Below are 19465 nucleotides of genomic sequence, written 5' to 3'. Positions count from 1 at the left end.
CTCTGCAGAATCTGTTGCACTTTTTTGTAATTTGCAAAATGTCTTCCTTGAAATTATAATACAATTTTTAAATTAAATTTTGCGTTTTTCACTACATTCTAATTTTTTGGAATGGGAGTTGTAAAATGTGTCAAGGGGAATTATGGAATCATTCTGTTTAAAATGGCAAAAATAATTTTAGGACCGGCATAAAATAAATTAATATAATTCGCCGACTGAGACAAATAAAAACCAATATAATGATGTTATAATATTTGAATAAATCTGAAATTATTTAGAGTCTTTCTATAAGGTCAATTGGTCAATGTTTCGCGGACCGACACCAGTCCTCGGACCAGCGGTTGAACACAACACAGGCTCCAAAATAATCTTTCCGGGTCCCATGCAAAAAAAAGTGCAATTTAACTATCACCACAAGCACACAAACATTCGATAGTTTCAAAGAAGACTCAAATTTCAAGATCATTAATATCCACAAAACTCAATTAAAAATTTGCAATCAAACCAATCCTTTACGTATCCCTCAATAAAGCTACTACCGGCAATAGGAAAAATCTGATTAATATAAATAATCAACAGTTTGCAAGAAATTATTTTTTAATTAATTAAATCAATATAAATTTGAAAAACATGGTGTTTTCATTTATGTTTCGCTAAATTTTGATAATTATACACATTCATTAAGATTAATAAGAGATTTCAAATTTTATTTAATATTTTTGTTCACCCATTTTAACATTTTTTACATTTATTTATAACTTTTGCACTTCCATAAAAATTTTCTCTACAATGACATTTCTTTCTACTTTTCAACATTTTCTTTTTGCTTCATATAAAACTGCATTTGAATATTTCAACTATAACTTTTCTATGAAAATAATTTTAACTAATTTTTTTTAAATTAAAATTTTTGTTTGGCAAAAATAAAAAAAAATTATGGCATTAAAATTGAAAAGTAATGCATGTATTTATATTAAGAGTCAAAGTAAATTCATGCTTCCAACATTTAATTAAAACAAAATATTAACCATAAAAGTACGCACATAAATTTTAATTTGATTGTGCCAACGTGTCATTCACAAATATATATGTAAATAAATAAAAATTGATCATTTATTCAAACTTATCAATTCATAATCCCATTAAAAATATATTTAAAAAATATAATGTTAATGTCTTTTTAATGTTGCATTTGTCGCGCTCCGTGATAAACGCGATCATATTAAATTTAAATATATATCGATATACTCAAGATATTTGTTGTGCCGAACAAAGTTTATATTCTCAAGTTTACATATTATATTATTATGCATCAACATCATTTCTCACTCACCCTCAAAGACAATATATAAAAATGAAATATTAATCACTCACCAGACACCACCTGAGGAGTGATGGCCTTTCACACCATTTACCGAGGCATTCCTCTTGACGGCACGTCACATACTTATTTCCCTCATGATCCCGCTTCATACATTTTTTTTTTTTTTCTATTTGGGTCCTTCAGAAACAACTCCCCGTGTTCCACAGAGTATGCCACGAGGCTGCTTCATACATTAAGAGACTTTTAGCGCTTTGAGAAATTGAAAGACGCATCGCCAAAAAAGGATCCAGAAGTGCCGATCACTTCAACACTAAAAGGACTGCACCCTCATCGAACTCACGAGAACGGGTGTGTGAGTGCTCTCTGCTAGAAACAAAGCCGCTTGAAAGTTAACTCTTAATGCAGCTTTGGCTAGAAACCTCGTCTCACCCAGAGTTGCTTTAGATTCAGTTTGTTTGTTCGGATGAACCAATGTGATTGGTTAATAAGGTGCTTTTGCGCTCATCACATATTAAGAAACCAAAGAATGAAGAGGAAAAGGTGTTTTGGATTCCAACTGGTAGATCGTGGCGATATAGCGATGATTCATAAGATGAAACGTCGCATCTTTTCTAATGCCAGATATATTTTGAAAAACATGTTATGGCGAGACGACTTTTATGTCGTGATTATGCTTCCATATATTGGCGTCAATGTTGTTGATGGATCCCAGCAAGTTACATTTAATATAAATGAAATGAAATGAATGAGCTCGGAGTGGGAAAGAATGTAGGAAGATGCTAACGAACATGTTAATTTTAAATTAATATTTGAAATGGGATTTCGGATTTTTAGAATGAATACGTTAAAGGGGAAATTGCGATCATGACATCTTTGTCAATGTTAATCAGCATAATCAACATGTGATATTGTGCATAATCATCGGATTTATTATGTAACAGGCAGACAAATAGTGTGTATAAATAAGGTAACTACTCAGTAGAGACTTTAAACAATGACAAACTCATATGATGTCATAACTATAATGGTGATGATGGTGGTCATAATCATAACTATATATGGTGAAATGCTTATTCATTATCTTGCTGAAAATAGCACCAGAATACAGTTCGTGAATGACAAATGTGGCTATAACTCAGCCACCTTGGCTACTTCTGGCTGAGGTCGAAAAGAAATTATATTTATGATACTCCTTTTAAACTACACACAACACAACCCTATTTTTCCGTATTATATGAAGTCATAAAACTTTACAGAAAATATTTTAAAATATTAATTTATTAGAACTTATAGTCTATTCCCGTTTTAACGAATACCGTTATAACGAAAACCTTCCTAATCTCGCAGATAAGTTCACATAGGAACAATGTAAAAACCTGGAGTTCCTTTATAACGAAATTTCGTAATAACGAAGTGATTTCTCGGGTCTCTTGGAGTTCGCTGAAACGGGTTTCGACTGCATCAATAAACTGACCCTAATTTTACGAATCGCTTTCAGTCACATGCGGTTTACCTCAGGGATCTGTCTTAACTCCATCACAATTTTTGGTTTTAGTAAATAACGAACATTATTTGCAGAATAGATGGGTCTAAAATGAATGATTGAAAAATCACTCAAAAAATATTTTTGAAAAATGTGCTAATGTACTCTAAGAATGTAATGTGAAATATCAGCAAAAAGATATCCTATTTTTTAAAAATTTGTATGGTCATACCTCTTCAAAGATGAAAACTCCTCTTTTTATGACCATTTTATCCCACTTGACCCTAATTTTACTCTTCACAAATTTTTTCATCTTTCTATCTCACGAAAGGTTATACTGCATAATTTTTTCTAATTATTTCCAATAGCCTATTTTATACATCACCCATAAAAACTAAGAAAATTTACAGTCAATCATTTTTATGCATTTTATGAAAAATAGTTGGAATTTTCCAATAAGTACATAATATAAATAACGACAAGAGTCCAACAACCACCTATTCCATGAATAAGTCACTAATTAATAAATAAAACAATTATGAATAAATATTTAATCTAAAAGATTAAGCTAACTTATTTATAGTAAGCTAACTTAATATCAGAATTAATCATTGAAAACTCAATCAAACAATTTTAAATGTCATAAATATCTTTTCTCTTCTTAATCTTAATACCTTTTATATTTTAGGAAGTACAAAATAATTTGAATATAAAGTACCATGTTGAATAATGTTCAATTATATGAAATTATCATTTTCGATTTCTTGCATATTTTCTTATAAATCAGCCCAAGTTTTAAGAAAATTTGCAAACTGTTGTATTTAAGAGGGCACAAGAGTATTAGCATTATTATCAAAGTTTATTAGTTAGAATATTTTCCCCAAAAATAATTGTTTCACATTAAATCCATAATATGATGTACAAAAGTCTAACAACCATCTATTCCATAAATAAATCACTAACTAAATACTACAAATGATTACAAATAAATATTTCAATTTGAAAGATCAGCCTAATATTTAGAACTAAAAAAAAAAAAACAATAATATTTTGATGATAAATTTCTGAAAACACTAAATTCATACCAAAACTAATATAATATAAAGAAGCACTGGAGCTTAACAACCATCTATTCCATAAATAAATAACTTATTAATTACTAAAAACTGTTACGAACAGGTATTTTGGTTTGAAAGACCAGACTAATATTTGGAATTACTTCAGAATACTAATTTGATATTATCGTCTTCAGAAATTTCACTAAAAGCATTATTTTGCAAAATTCTTTCACAATAAATCCATAAATTCTAACAACCACCTATTATTTGTAAGTAAATCACTAATTATCAACTTTAATACAAATAAGAGCTCGGTATATTAATTTTAAAGATAAGCCTAGCATTGGAAGTAACTTAAATATTTTTAGTTATAAATTCTAAAAAAAACAATATTAATATTTGAAAATACATTAAAAGTAAATTATTTTCCCCAGTCGTATAAATTAAAATAAATTCCGAGTTTATAACATGCACATTGTTTGACAGTTCTTCGTATAATGCGTAGGAACATGGACATGACAGGTTTAATAGATGCACCAGCATTTTTTTTAAGCACCTATATTAATTGAAATACAATAAATATTTATTATAAAATAATTTACCTCTATTCTTTCTCGGCATTTTTTGTTGTCACTTTTATTAAGGGGTTTTTTGTGTCGTTCTCCCTCTACAACTCTCAATTCAAAAGTGATACGCAAATTTCCGCAAATAAACTCTCAAAAAGATACGGGGGAAATTTCCCGTCTCGAAACAAGGTGAACGTGATTCGTCGAGAGCGCGATCCATACAATGCTACGTCATCCAAGTGTGAGGATGTGTGTGTGTGTGTGAGGGGCCTCACCGCCAGAGTCTAGTTGCATCGTTATGGTCTGATGAATCAGCGATAAACCTTAATCACTGGTTATTATGCATAATCAGCAAATCGTTCCCGGTAAGTTTGACAAATTTTCCAACATTCCTAACTTTTACCGGTAGTTATGTATAGTTTCCGAAAAATGAAGTCAAATATCATGAATATAGACAAGAAGTATAGACGCCAAAAATTGCAAAAAATAGGCAGCAAAAAAGCATTAAAATTACTTTAAATAGGTATTTATAATTAAAAAGTAAGACAAAGAGTCCGAAAAATGAATAAATGAAAAAAATGAAAAAATGGTTAAAAAATTTAATCCGTATACATTTTACATATTAGTTTATAATACAGTGGACGCCGGTAATTTATATAATGTTATCATTCGGGTATTGTAATCGCTAGAACGGAACAGACCGATATCATAAACATGGGGAAAAAACTCGTCCCTTTGTTATCGGATAAGGTTATCTATTTCTTTTTTTCGGTCGATTTTTTTTCTTTCTTTCTTTTTTTTTTTTTTTTTTTTTTTTTTTGCGCATTCTGAGGTAAAGGTTTAACCAAAATTATTTTCTTCCCTACAAGTCATTATCAGGCTGGAAGATTATGTAGGATGCTAGAGAGCAGTGTTTCTTAACCTTTTTAAGCTCATGGCCCCCTATGGATCACATTTTTTTCTCGTGGCCCCCCCTGTCCTATCCAGGGGCCCCCTCTACCCTCATCCAAGAGTGAGATACTTTCTATTTTTTTATTATGAATATGGAATTTTAATAAATCAAATCAATCTCTGGAATCCTGGCTAAGCACGGATTCAAATGGTGGATTATCATCTCTCCCAGGAGTCAAATTCTAAGTTAAAAAAATGGTAAGTGTAAAATACGGTACGATCCAACGAACATGCACGATAATTCGACCTACACATCAACCGTTGCTCTGGCGGCCCTCCATACTTAGCTGGAAGTAACAGCTTACATATGAAAATCATAGTACCAGATCCCATATAGAGCGGTCCCCCTCCCTCCACTATAGACATGAAGACCCGGGTCATGCCCACATAGACCCAAGGGTTAAGATGCCCCTGGTTCTATGGACGGAGCTGATGAATTCTGAAAGTAGTAATATGTTTCAACTATGTTTCATTTTTAAAGCTTTTTCTCTTCACAGCTCTCTATGACTCCCTTCACCACCTGTCATGGATCAACTTTCTTCTGATTTCCTCCTGTGGCCCCCCCTAGAATATCCCAGGACCACAAGGGGGCCATATGGCCCCAGGTTGAGAACCACTGCTCTAGAGCAGCGTTTCTTAACCTTTTTTTGCCCGTGGCTCCCCTGTCTTAGGGACCATTCAAGTATTACGTAAGCAGATTTTCAGCAATTTTTGACCCCCTCCCCCCCCCTTGTCAGCAAAACACTGACACCCCCCCCCCCAGCAGCTTAAAATATTTCATATCTTAAAAAAGAGGTGGTTGATGACGTGAGCAACTTTCAAACCCCCTTCCCCCCCCCCCGTCATCAAAAGTCAGCAAATCCGAACCCCCCCCCCTCGATGCTGACGTAATACTTGAATGACCCCCTTACCCAGAGTCTTCGACCCTCATCTAGAAGCAAGATCCTTTATACGTATTGAATTGATTTTTTTTCAGTGAATTTATACTGAATGAAAATTTTGCAAATAAGATTGGCCTCCAGACCACTGGCCTAGAATTTATTGCGCTCCCCGCTAATCCGAGTTCTAGTCAGGATTGTCTCAACATCATGGGCCAATCATCAAAGTGATGCTATGGTAGTCTCATACTTAGCCGGAAATAAACAGCCTACATATTGCCTACTTATGTATTAAAAATTTATTGTACCATACAGAATATCATAAGGTTGGGGGGGTCACTTATGGACATGAGACCCCCAGGCATGATCCCTTACAAGAGTGGGACTGACAGAGCTGCAACCCGGGGCCTGATATGGTTTTCATCATTTTTTGTTTTTCACACTACAAATTTAATATAGAGGAGGAGTCTGTGAAAAATCTAGCCGTGGGCCTGAGAAAAACCCCATCCTAGGGAACCTGCTGCAAAATGTAGGCAGTGAGGCCCGGGTAGGTCCATGCTCTAAGACGTCCCTGGTTTTGTGAGTGGTTTTGTTGGATTCTGTAAGTGTATAGTCACTAATATAAAATTATTTCTTCACACCTTAATTTTTCTTCAGCTCTCTGCAGCCCTCCAAACCACCTCTCATGGCCCCTTTCTAAATTTTCTTCCGTGGCCCCCCTTGAAGTATCCCAGTACCCCGGTTAAGAACCACTGCCCTACAAGGTGTTCTCTTTTCCCTCCCTTGTCGACAAACATCGCCTTACTCTGTAATCTGTCCGTAGCAAAGCCGCCCTTAAACCGCCCGGCCCTTTGTGGGGGGGGGGGGGCGTCGCACTCACGATAAACTATTGGAGGCTTTCACAATTCTGAAATTATTTTTTCGCGTTAATTAAAAATCATTTTCTTAAAAAATCTAGAATTTTTTCTTCCGTAAATTCTGAATTCTTAAAAGAAAAAAAAAATCTGAATTTTCATATACAAATGTAAAAATAAATTTTCATCTAAAAGTTCTGGAATTATTCCTTAGGGGCCGTTCAAGTATTACGTAAGCAAATTTTTAGCCATTTTTGACCCCCTTCCCCCCCCCCCCCCTTTGTCAGCAAAAATCAGCAAAACGCTAAAATTAGGTTAATTAAATGATCTGTAAATGTGCCGCGGACCGCTTAAGTGATCTGGAGTTGTGCCGCGATGCCCTGTAACTGTGCCGCAATGGGATCTATAAATATACTGGTGAATGTGCCATGGGTCGGTCAAGTGCTGTGGAACTTCGACGCAGCCCACTCAAGTGATCTGTAAACATGCTGCGGGTCACTTTAGTCAAGGGTGCTCAAAACTTTTGAAAAGCGCGAGCCACTTCATTGCTTTGGAAAAGTGTCGCAGGCCACATAAATGATCTGGGAATGTGTCGTGGGTCAGTGATTTAGAACAGTGCCCCAGGTCACTTAATCGATTTGCAAATGTGTCGCGGGAAACTGAAATGATCTGAAAATATGCCGTGGGGTCGCTTAACTACTCTGGAACTGCGCTGGTGTGATCTGCAACTATGCTGCGGGTCATTTCAGTGATCTGGTATTTCTGATATTCCCCCTTTTAATGTTGAACTAAGGGTCAGGAGCTCTTGTAAACCTTATCCAAGCACACTAATGGGTTGGAGTGGGAACAGAATGGTTCTGGGGCCCCACACAAGGCTGGGGGGCTGACAGGGCTACAGTCCAAGGAAGGGGTCCTCGAAAAAATTCTTTTTCGTTTCTTCACACCATAAATTCACTAAACAGGGGGGCCCACCAGAGGTCCCACCTTGGGTCATATGGGTACTGGGAACTTCTCCCAAGTAGCATTTTTGAATTGAAGAAAATCGAACACGTCATTATACTCATTCTAAATACTTTCGACAACGTTGGGGGGTGGGGGCACGCATTCCCCACTAGTTTCGGCCCTGAATGGGCTAGAGCATAGTCTCCCAAACTTTTTGTTCCATCGCCCCCTTCATCAGAAATTTTTTCCTCTCATCGCCCCCAACTCAAGTAAACCCATAGGATCTTATGTTAAATCAGTAGGTTCTATCGCCCCCTTGGATCATTCCATCGCCCACCAGGGGGCGATATTGCCCACTTTGGGGAACACTGGGCTAGAGCCTTGTTGGCATCGTCATTTCTTTTATACATAAATTCACTAGAAAAATGTCCCGTAGAAAATCTTAGCCTCGTGGCCCCGCTAAAGATTGTGAGAACCCTGCATAATTTTTCAGAATCTCTGGAAACCGTAGGTCCCGGAACTAAATTAGTCTCCGAGTATATAACAATGACCAGGGTACAATAAAATACACACGTGAATTTTCATGGGGACCGCAGGCGCATATAACCAAAATAAATTGTCAAAAATGACTACTTCATAAGCTGGAAAACCGTAATGCTATTACCACTGCTACACAGCACCACGAGATTCGTTCCGGCGTGCAATGGTACCCGCGGGTACCGGGTTGGATATCACACTGCCCTGCGTATAATATCAATTTATCAGAGCCGTTTCAAAACGGTGTGGCGTCGAAGAAAATGAAAATTGAACGACAGTCAACAATAACCAAAAAACTTGCTCTTCAACAGTATTCTCCGTAACCATCGTGCTGTTTGGCCAATATTCCCTGTAACCATCGTGCTGTTTGGCCAATATTCCCTGTAACCATCGTGCTGTTTGGCCAATATTCCCTGTAACCATCGTGCTGTTTGGCCAATATTCCCTGTAACCATCGTGCTGTTTGGCCAATATTCCCTGTAACCATCGTGCGCTTCAGTGGTATTCTCCATAACCATCGTGCGTTTCAATACTAGCAATAACAATCCAATAAGAATACGGTGTTGAATGTGAGCCAGAATGACTTTTGATGCACCGGCCGCCATCTGCAAACGGAGTTCATAAAGAACCCTAGAAATATCAACAACCGATAAAACCCATCTCCAAAAATTTCTCCCCCCCCCCCAAAACGGAACATCATAGAAACAAAAAATGCTTATGCTAATTATCGCATTTGTTTTTTTGAGAAACATAGATTAGATAACTCTTGAGAGGAAAAACACGCATCTCTTCACCTACATATCTATTGGCATTGACATCAATTGCTTATCTTTCGTTGTCGGTTATTCATTGTGGCCTATGAGTCACCGACTACGTATCGATAAGAGACTTTCCATCTTATTTTGAAACTAAAACTAAGCCTCATTGTTATGCGCGAGCATATCAAAAGTAACACCAAAACTACACGTGCGTTGCCACACTCAAGAGAAATGTAAACACAAATACAAAGGCAACAACAGGCAAAAAGCCCAACGAGGTGGCTGAGAAAAAGATGCCCATAACAAATATGGATGCCAAATATTTCAAAAATACAGGAACCCAATTAAAAATGCAATTAATAAAAATTGTAAACAATATATACACATGATAAAATATTATACAATGCCCATAAAGAATAGTTATGGTTATCTTATTCTAAGTATGGATAGCTTCTCGATTCATCCGAATATGCTTACCATACTTCTTTTTAAACGTGTCAATTGTGCTGGAGGTCACGATTCCTGAAGGTAAGTTATTCCATTCATTACTGTAGTTCCCAACTTCGAGACACAAATGTGAGCCGATCTCCACGTTAAAAAGTCTCGCCGCAGAGAGCAACAGGCCTACAACGGTATACTATCAATCATTACCCTTCATGTATAGTTAGAAAAATTGATGGCAGGTGGCAGCACTATACGTATAACAAACATTACACGGAAACAAACTTCACTGAAGGTTCGCTGCACATTCCAACATGTACCAACTCGTTAGAAGTTCCACAGAGGAATATGGACGAGGTGCATGTCTGGTTTAGTACTAGTAGTATTCCAGTTATTAGCAAATCTTTTAGAGAAAAATTCCAAGCAATATCACAACCTCAGGTTGTCCCTTGTTGCCAATCGATAATAGTGTCCCTTTGTCGGAGCAGTTGATCGATGGTGTATTAATAACTTATGATCCATCCCGTTGAAAATTTTAAACACTTCGATCATGTCCCCCTCCCCAACAACTGCGTTCCTCCAATATAAACATATTCAAGAAATCAAGTCTCCGTCGTAGCTCAAACCCCCGTGTACCCACTAAGAACGTGCTTAGCTCTCTTCTCTGTACCCGCTTCGACTAAGTCTATTTACCTATGCAGGTATGATCTCCATAAATCCGTACAACATCAGGACGAACTAGGCTCCGAAATAGCGGAAGAATGACTTTAGAGAAACGCGAAGAGACCTTTTCTAACAAAACCGAGCATTCTGTTCACTTTTTTTTTCTTACCACCGCGGAACAATGATCAGAAGAACTTAAATCGCTTGTTAATGAGGATTCTCAAATCGGTGATCCTACATGCATTCGGAATAATATCACCCTTCAACCCCGTGGGTTGTTTGAAAAATGGCCGACCACGCACTTCTCAATGCTAAAAGTCATATTCCATTCATTTTTCCCATGCTGCAATCCTATTCAAGTTGGTCTGAAGCAATTCTGTCGCTATGATTCCCGACTACCCGCAGGGACGGGCTTAAATATTTTGCGGCCCAGTGCAAAACGAATTTGCGGCCCCTCTTGAACAGGGGTTTTCCCCAGGGTGTCCATGGGTACTCTGGTGCCCGAGAACGACTGTAAAACTCCTTCGTAGTCATATATAAAAAATGTCATTTGGCAATGAATATGGACAAAAGTGTCCGCTTCCCGGTGAAAAAATTGCAAATGCGTCCCCAGGCACTCGAAGATTTGGGGCTCTCAGGGCTAGAAAACCGATTATCTACCCAGGCCCTCAACCTTAAAGTTTGCTAAGAAGTTGAAGTCAAAATGTTATCAAAACATTTTCATACCCTTTTGCGGCCCGGTGCGGCCGCACCCTTTGCACCTGCCTAAATCCGGCCCTGACTACCCTCATTAGTTTAACGTCATCTGCGAGAATTCGCGAACAATCCCATCAATTCCCTGATCGAGTTTATCGATGAAAAGGGGAAAAGAATGAGAGGTATCATGAGGAATTAGTGCTATGAAACGATTTCCTTCACAACTATCGTGCTCTTCAACAATGTTTTGGCAGACTCTCTTCTACACAACTCCGTAATGTTTTAAGCAACCGTCGCGGTCTTCAATAATTTTCTCAGCGACCTCTTCAAAAATATTGTGTTTGTGTGTAACTATCGTTCTCTTTAAAAATTCGTGCTGGTTGAAGGTGATTTTGTATAAGGGTACACTGGTTTCAGATTCTAGAAGTCAGCGCCGTTACGGATTGGGCTCTGCTTAAGCAAGGGTGCAAAGAGGTACGACGCACCCATGGTGTCAGCGTAGACTTTAGTTAAGACTCCAAAATTTAACAGTAAAAATTCACATGACATCACGTTTTTGAGTCATACCTCGACAACGGAAAAGTTGAGAAAATAGACACAGGTCCTCTGACCGTAATACCAGAAACAATAATGTAAGCTACCGGGGCGGCTCGAGACAAAAATCTGTACCCGTGCGGGACATTTTTTGTGCTTCCTATCTATTGCCCCCAATAGCCCCTACATCAGGGCCCTAGGCTGGAATCTTCCGCGGGGGTCCAAGCCAGATTTTCCATGGGGCCCGTTCTACAGTTAATTTAGAGAGTGAAAAAAAAGAAAAATTAGAAGGGTGTAGTCCCGGGCCCCAAGCTGGAGCCCTGTCGTCCTACCTTTGGAGGTCACGCCCCTTCCTTTAGGGTAGGGGTTCCAAAGGGTATTTTGAGTACCCTTTTCTGTGTTCCCATGCTTTTCTTTTGTATAATTTTCTCCATAATGATATTGAAAGCTATCTTTAATATTCAATATATTTTTCCCATATTTCAATGTATCTCATATTCATAGATGATTTCTTTGTCGTGCATTTTTTTATTTTGTTTATTTTTTTTTTTTATTATAATTAGTTTATTATTTACTTTTCGAGCTTGCCGCTGTGGTGGTCGAGTGGTTATAGTGCCGGACTCGTGATGCGAGGATCCGGGTTCGAACCCCACAGTGGTGGTCGGCTGAAGTTGGTTTTCTGTGGTTCCCAACTTCAAGGCGCAAATGCGAGCCGATCTCCCCGTTAAAAAGTCTCGCCACAGAGAGCAACAGTCCTACAACGGTAAATCATTCAACCATAACACTTCACTCATAGTTAGTAAAACTGGGGGCAGATGACAGCACTACACATAACAAGCATTACACAGAAACAAACTTTACGTCAGGTTGCACTACACGTACACGCACGTACCGATTCGTTGGGGGGTTCCGTGGGGGGGGGTTGCATGTGTGGTGTAGTAGGTAGGGGCTCGGGGATCAGCCACCTCGTTGGGCAATTTGCCTGTTGTGGCGTTGTATTTGTAACAAAAAGAAATTTTTCGCCCTTTCATCTCGGATTTTGCGGTCCTTCAGATCCGACGGGAAACATTTTCTTCGAATTTTTCCCTGTACGCTATCACAAGGGGCTCCTTCTTTTCTTCTTATAATGCATAGGAACAAGGGCAGGACAGGTTTAATAAATGCACCAGCATTTGTTTTAAGCACCTATATTAATTGAAATACAATAAATACTTATGATAAAATAATTTACCTCTATTCTTTCTCGGCATTTTTTGTTGTCACTTTTATTAAGGCGGGGTTTTTTGTGTCGTTCTCCCTCTACAACTCTCAATTCAAAAGTGATACGCAAATTTCCGCTCAAAAAGATACGGGGGAAATTTCCCGTCTCGAAACAAGGTGAACGTGATTCGTCGAGAGCGCGATCCATACAATGCTACGTCATCCAAGTGTGAGGATGTGTGTGTGTGCGTGTGAGGGGCCTCACCGCCAGAGTCTAGTTGCATCGTTATGGTCTGATGAATCAGCGATAAACCTTAATCACTGGTTATTATGCATAATCAGCAAATCGTTCCCGGTAAGTTTGACAAATTTTCCAACATTCCTAACTTTTACCGGTAGTTATGTATAGTTTCCGAAAAATGAAGTCAAATATCATGAATATAGACAAGAAGTATAGACGCCAAAAATTGCAAAAAATAAACAGCAAAAAAGCATTAAAATTACTTTGGACGGAGCTGATGAATTCTGAAAGTAGTAATATGTTTCAACTATGTTTCATTTTTAAAGCTTTTTCTCTTCACAGCTCTCTATGACTCCCTTCACCACCTGTCATGGATCAACTTTCTTCTGGTTTCCTCCTGTAGCCCCCCTAGAATATCCCAGGACCACAAGGGGGCCATATGGCCCCAGGTAAGAACCACTGCTCTAGAGCAGCGTTTCTTAACCTTTTTTTGCCCGTGGCTCCCCTGTCTTAGGGGCCACCATTCAAGTACTACGTAAGCAGATTTTCAGCAATTTTTTACCCCCCTCCCCCCCCCTTGTCAGCAAAACACTGACAGCTTGTCAGCAGCTTAAAATATTTGAACGTGATTCGTCGAGAGCGCGATCCATACAATGCTACGTCATCCAAGTGTGAGTGAGAAGGGTCTCACCCCCAGAGTCTAGTTGCATTGTTATGGTGTGATGAATCAGCGATAAACCTTAATCACTGGTTATTATGCATAATCAACTATCGCTCTCGGTAAGTTTGACAAATTTTCCTACATTCCTAACTTTTACCGGTAGTTATGTATAGTTCCCGAAAAATGAAGTCAAATATCATGAATAGAGACCAGAAGTTTAGACGCTAAAAATTGCAAAAATAGGCAGCAAAAAAGCATTAAAATTATTTAAAATAAGCACTAAAATAGGCATTTATAATTAAAGTAAGATATGACGGGTCCGAAAAAATAAATAAAATGGCTAAAAAATTTAATCCGTATATATTTTACATATTAGTTTATAATACAGTGGACGCCGCTCATTTATATAATGTTATCATGGATCCCTCGCCCATGCCCCCCCCCCACAAGGGCTCGGGACAATTCTCATAATTTTTGACTTTTTCACGCTATAAATTAACAAAAGGACCCGTAAGAAGTGTGACTGAGGGGGTGCAAAAGATCTCAGCCTGGGGGGGCTCTGCTCTAGGATGGGAGGGGGGCATGCCTCACCTAGAATTTGTTCAAAAATAGTTAAATGAAAGCAAAGGAAAAATTCGGCTTCTCACTTGTTCGGTCCCTTTAATAACAGACACGCCTTTGAAAAAAATATCTTTATAAAAATAACCTCGTTATAATTTTATTATCTTTACAGGATAAGTAAATGACGGCTCGCAAAAATAAGTGCTGTTTCAAGGATTGAATTATCTGGCTTTTTTAAGAACGGGGTAGAATAATTCTGGAAGAAAAAAAGGGACGCATAGTCACGCAAATTTGCACGGTAAACGATGTGCGGCTTTCTGAAAAAAAAAACACAGGTTTATCTCGAGGTCCCCTTCACTGTCAGCCTCCTTCCAGGGTGACCTTTAGAACGGCATATAAGGCTTCGCACAGTGGTGGCAGGTAAGCTCGAGCCACCCCTGGTGCATTATGTTCGCACCCTTAGTATCCATCATAAAAATCACAATGAGATAAAGAGAGAGGGGGGTGCATCCCACCCCTCGATATTGGCTCCGCCTGCACTCAATTGGGAGATTTATTTTCAGTCTCGCCCTGCTGGAGTTTGTGCCGAGCAGAACTTCGGCGTCAATTCTACAAAAAGCCGCATATCGCAAGGGATGATTCGAGGGTTTGTTACCATGCATTTGACAATACTTTCCTCTTGACAATCGCACTTTCTGATCGTGTTTTGTTGGGAAAATATTCTCCGTAGCCATCGTGCTCTAAACCATTTTTTTATGACTCCACTCAGCGCTACACGCTACAAATGCGTGTTATAAGGAATTGAAAATAGAGTGTGTGTCTCTGGTGTGTTAGTTAGCGCACTTGCCCGGTATGCAAGGCGACCCGGGTTCGATTCTCGGTGGAGACAAATCACTTTTCTTTCCAAATACCAGTTTCGGCATAACATCCAGAAAATTCAATTTCCTTAGGGATTGCTTTCAGAAGCGGAGATTCTTCTTAAATGAAGTAGGGAATTTTCAGGGACAATTAGGGATTTTTTTGTGATTTTCGTAAAAATTCGGGAGATTTAAGAACTTTTCGGCAGGTCAAGAGATAAAGCTAAAATTCGGGAGACTTGTCAACCATGTAATTATCATCACTATTCACGCATGCGCACAACAATAATTAACGGCTTTATAACGACTTTTTTTTGCGATAGACGGTCATATAATATTCAATTACAAATAAAAACGATGATTCAAACGTAGATAAATTTTTTCAAACATCGCAATCTTTCACTAAATCGCAGTCCTTTCTCAGAATAATCCCATGAATATATATATATATGCGACTTATATTATCACTGTGAACAGATTATGTGATAAATAGCATATTACGAACAGAACTGTTATCAAGGAAGTAGGAAATCGGACAGACATCACACATTGCAGATGTTTCGTAACATCATAAAAACAAACGAACAACACGTCTGTTCTTGCAGGAATGAAATATGGGAGAGCTATTCCCACGGCACACACATGCGTACGCATCTATTCCCAGCGATAATAAAAAGGGAAAAAAAAACCCTATGGGTTATATTTTCCAATTCGAGACGCTATGGAGGGCTGTGCCATAGCCGCGGAATGAATACGTCCATTGCACGTCATTGCAAAATTAGATATTTGGACAAGCATGCATTTTGACCCTCCTCTAATGCTGAATGAATTGTCAAAGGAAGGCAAATTCTAAAATTTCGCGTTCCTAGCGGTCCATCGCCAGGGCAGGAGAGACCCGTCCGCTGCTCCCTAGTCGCGGCCGCCTGGCATCGAAAACTCAAAATCGGATTCGCGTTTTATTAGTAATGAGTAGGATCGTCTCGAGAAGCCGTCACCACGCCCCTCCCCCCGGACACGTATGAACAAAGCGTATATTCTTAACCACTTTACGATCAAGGATGTTGTAATATCGCGTCCAAACGCTAGTGGAATAAATTCTGACACGTTCCTTTTGTTTTCTTTCCTCTTAGTTCATTGCAACCCTTTGAAGGAAAAAATGTTCTTTTTTTACCTCCTTGCGCTATATATTCATTTAAGAGCGAAATACAATATTCAACCTCTCAGCGAGAAAAAAGCGCAGAAAGCAGGCAGTTGCGGTACTTCAAGATCTACGTCAAGAAATTCGTATTTTTTTCCTAACGTATAAAAGTTTATTAAAGTGAGGAATTTATTACCGTATTGAAAAGTCATTACGTCTCCGCCGGGACTCGAACCCAGGCCCTCTTGCATACCGGGTAAGCATTTGCTACCATCTACACCACTGGAGACATGACCCTGCCTTCCTTATTTCAGACACTGTGGCGTGAGGCGCTGAAGTAGAGGCGCATTAGTAGCCTCTCTTAACTTCAGGAAATGGCCCCCGGGTGGGACGGTTTAGAGAGAGATAGATGGCTTTTTCTTCAGCTCGAGATATCAAGGAAACAGTTATTTCCCGGACATATTTTCTTTCCGGGTTCACCTCAGCATGATGTCCGGAAAACAACTGTTTCCTTGATATCTCGGACTGAGAAAAAGCCATCTATCTCTCTCTATTGTTCAAAAAAAATGTTTAAATTAAAAAAATGCCACTTGCAACAGCTGCAAGGAACCATATTAGTGAGCGACCAAGACAGTCAGCTACAGCGTGTATATACCATTTACCAAAAAAAAAAAAAAACAGTGTCACCTGAATATAGGGGTGGGACAGGGGTGTGTTCATGCATTACCAAAAGTGTGCAATCATGTGAATGACTAAAAGAGTGACTTAGATAGAAACAAGGTTTAATTGCAGGAGTGGGGGGGGGGGGAGTGGAGTGAGTTATAGCACAGGCATGGCCCCCACATCCTAAAGTAGAGCCTCTAGGCTGGGATCTTTCGCGGGCCTCCCGGTCAGACTTCTCACGGGTCCTTCTATAGTTCATGTATAGCGTGAAAAAGCAAAAAATGATGAGAATTTTCCAGGAGCCCAGGGCTACAGCCCTGTCAGCCACGGCCATGTGGGGACCATGAGCACAGGGTGGCGAATTCGAGAAAATTAAAAATTAGACTAGAATGGTAGGGCGGCAAAAAACCATATATGTGCTTCTGCGCCCTCCATCTGATCTGGATAGGCTCCAGCAGGAGATGATACAGAAAAAAAAGGGACCTAGTACCCGAAGGTGAGGCATGACTTAATAACTGAACTGAGCAAACGCTGAAAGTTTAACGAGATCGATTTTTTTTTTTTTTTTACACAATTATGAGGGTCGCTTGGAAATTAAGGTATTCTCTATGAGATAGCAGCACGATCGCTCTCAAATTATTATAACTGTGAGGACTCTTTGAAAGGACTCTATGACTCTTTTAAAGCGTGTCACAACAAGTGGAGCAAAACACGAGCTTTGTGGTTTGTTTTGGCGTCGTTCCAAGTCCGGGTTGCAGCAATCATTGTGAAAATGTATATAAGTGCCTTTTGCAGTGGGGAATTTTGTTTTAATATATATCTTAAATAGCTGCGAGATGCCCAGATCCAGAGCTGCCCTAGGGGTGTGCGATAGGTGTGGTCGCGCCGGGTCCTGCACTTATGGTAATAGAACTGATAAAAGTATATATAACATATACATACAATCAGATTCGCCGAAGTGAAGAAAACATTGGAGGGGGCTGAAAGTTGCTGGTCGTCCCGTATATACGGGGCTCAAACGCGTAAGCAGGACGAATTATCTCAGAAAAACAATTTCAAATTTTGATGAAATTCGTCATTTGATGGAAGGCGGTCGCCTTAATAGACACCAGGGCTGGACAAATCACACAAAAAAATCTAGGCGCCAGAAAAACTTTTTAGGCACCAAAAAAAAAAATTTTCACCCGAAGAAAAAGGTCCAAAAGAAATGCTTCTTTTGACTTTTTGAGGTCATAGTGATTCCTCTTCCATTCATGTTGGCAGATATGCTGCTATAAATTCCCAAACATTCTGTGCTGCTCTCTCCGCCTACGATTCAGAAACTACACAAAGAAAATTTTAGGCGCCAATACCAATTTTTTTTAGTCGCCATGGTGACCTGGCGCCTCAGATTTATCCATCCCTCTAAGACACCGGAAGTATTTTTTAGATAAGACAGCGTTTCTCAACCTGTGATCCGCAGGCAGACTTGATAAAACTACTGTATTAGTAACATCCATACACTTTCAAATGAAATTACACTTTCATACTTAACTCACCATACATCATCGAGGAGAATATAGGAAATTGAGTTTTTTAAATAAGAGATATCACTTGAATTTCGGAAAAAAAAAATTCCATATTGCTTTAAACTGCAATTTGCCAATTACTGCTAAAATTGCTGAAGTGTGTGAAGATAAAAAGCTACTACAAATCGCAGTAACCAAAAAATTCACGAAAAAAATACATTCAAATGATCTGACGACCATATTGAATTGAGAAAAATATATTTCGGTAAATAGGGATTACTAATATATAAATCCTTCATATAATTATGTGGATGATAATAATCCTTAAATACTAATCCTCAAAATACAGGACATCACCAATTGTCATCAAAAACATTGTCAGAAGTAGGCACAATCACCTTAAAATTAAAATTGAGAAAAAATTGAGGACAAACGTTAAACCTAATAAATACATGAGATGATTATTTATAATTTTTTCATAATTATCAAAATATAATTTAAACATTATAAAAACGCTGTGTGTGTGTGTTAAATATTACACATTCAAATGAATGTCGTTGAGAAAACGGGACAAATACAAATACAACGCCACAACAGGCAAAATGCCCAAAGAGGTGAGAAAGAGAAAAAGATGCCCATAAAAATATGGTTGTCATATAATTCAAAAATACAGCAACCCAATTAAAAATGTAATTAACACAAATTATAAACAATATATACACATGATAAAATATTATACAATGCCCATAAAGAATACTTATGGTTGTCTTATTGTAAGAATGGATAGCTTCACGATTTAAACCAACATGTTTATCATACTTCTTTTTAAATGTGCCAATTGTGTTACAATTTACTACCTCCGGGGGTAAGCTATTCCATTTATTAACAACTCTATTAGAGAAAAATTCCCTGCAACACCATAACCTTGCATTGTCACTTACCAATCGATAC

The 19465-nt window shown here is 38.4% G+C and overlaps 1 protein-coding gene across 3 annotated transcripts in view; it reads right to left on the bottom strand.

The window, feature by feature from the left end:
* LOC149085771 (protein argonaute-2-like) overlaps positions 1-19465 on the bottom strand; it is a 43602-nt gene that overhangs the window by 12328 nt on the left and 11809 nt on the right. Inside the window, exon 1 of one of the 3 annotated variants that reach the window (XM_089232172.1) lies at positions 4468-4680. The exons of the other annotated variants lie outside the window; for them this stretch is intronic. Within the exon in view, the coding sequence (XP_089088298.1) occupies positions 4468-4486 (19 nt within the window). The 5' untranslated portion in view covers positions 4487-4680. Of the gene's footprint in view, positions 1-4467; positions 4681-19465 lie in introns of those variants that run through there. 3 annotated transcript variants of the gene reach the window in all.

The sequence above is a fragment of the Pholcus phalangioides genome, unplaced genomic scaffold (assembly GCF_987345545.1).
Source record: "Pholcus phalangioides strain wild (caught in Gottingen) unplaced genomic scaffold, Ppha-v1.0 ptg000005l_1, whole genome shotgun sequence".
NCBI classification, from domain to species: Eukaryota; Metazoa; Arthropoda; class Arachnida; order Araneae; family Pholcidae; genus Pholcus; species Pholcus phalangioides.
Note: the sequence above shows the minus strand (reverse complement) of the source record. Positions and strands in the feature narration are given on the sequence as shown.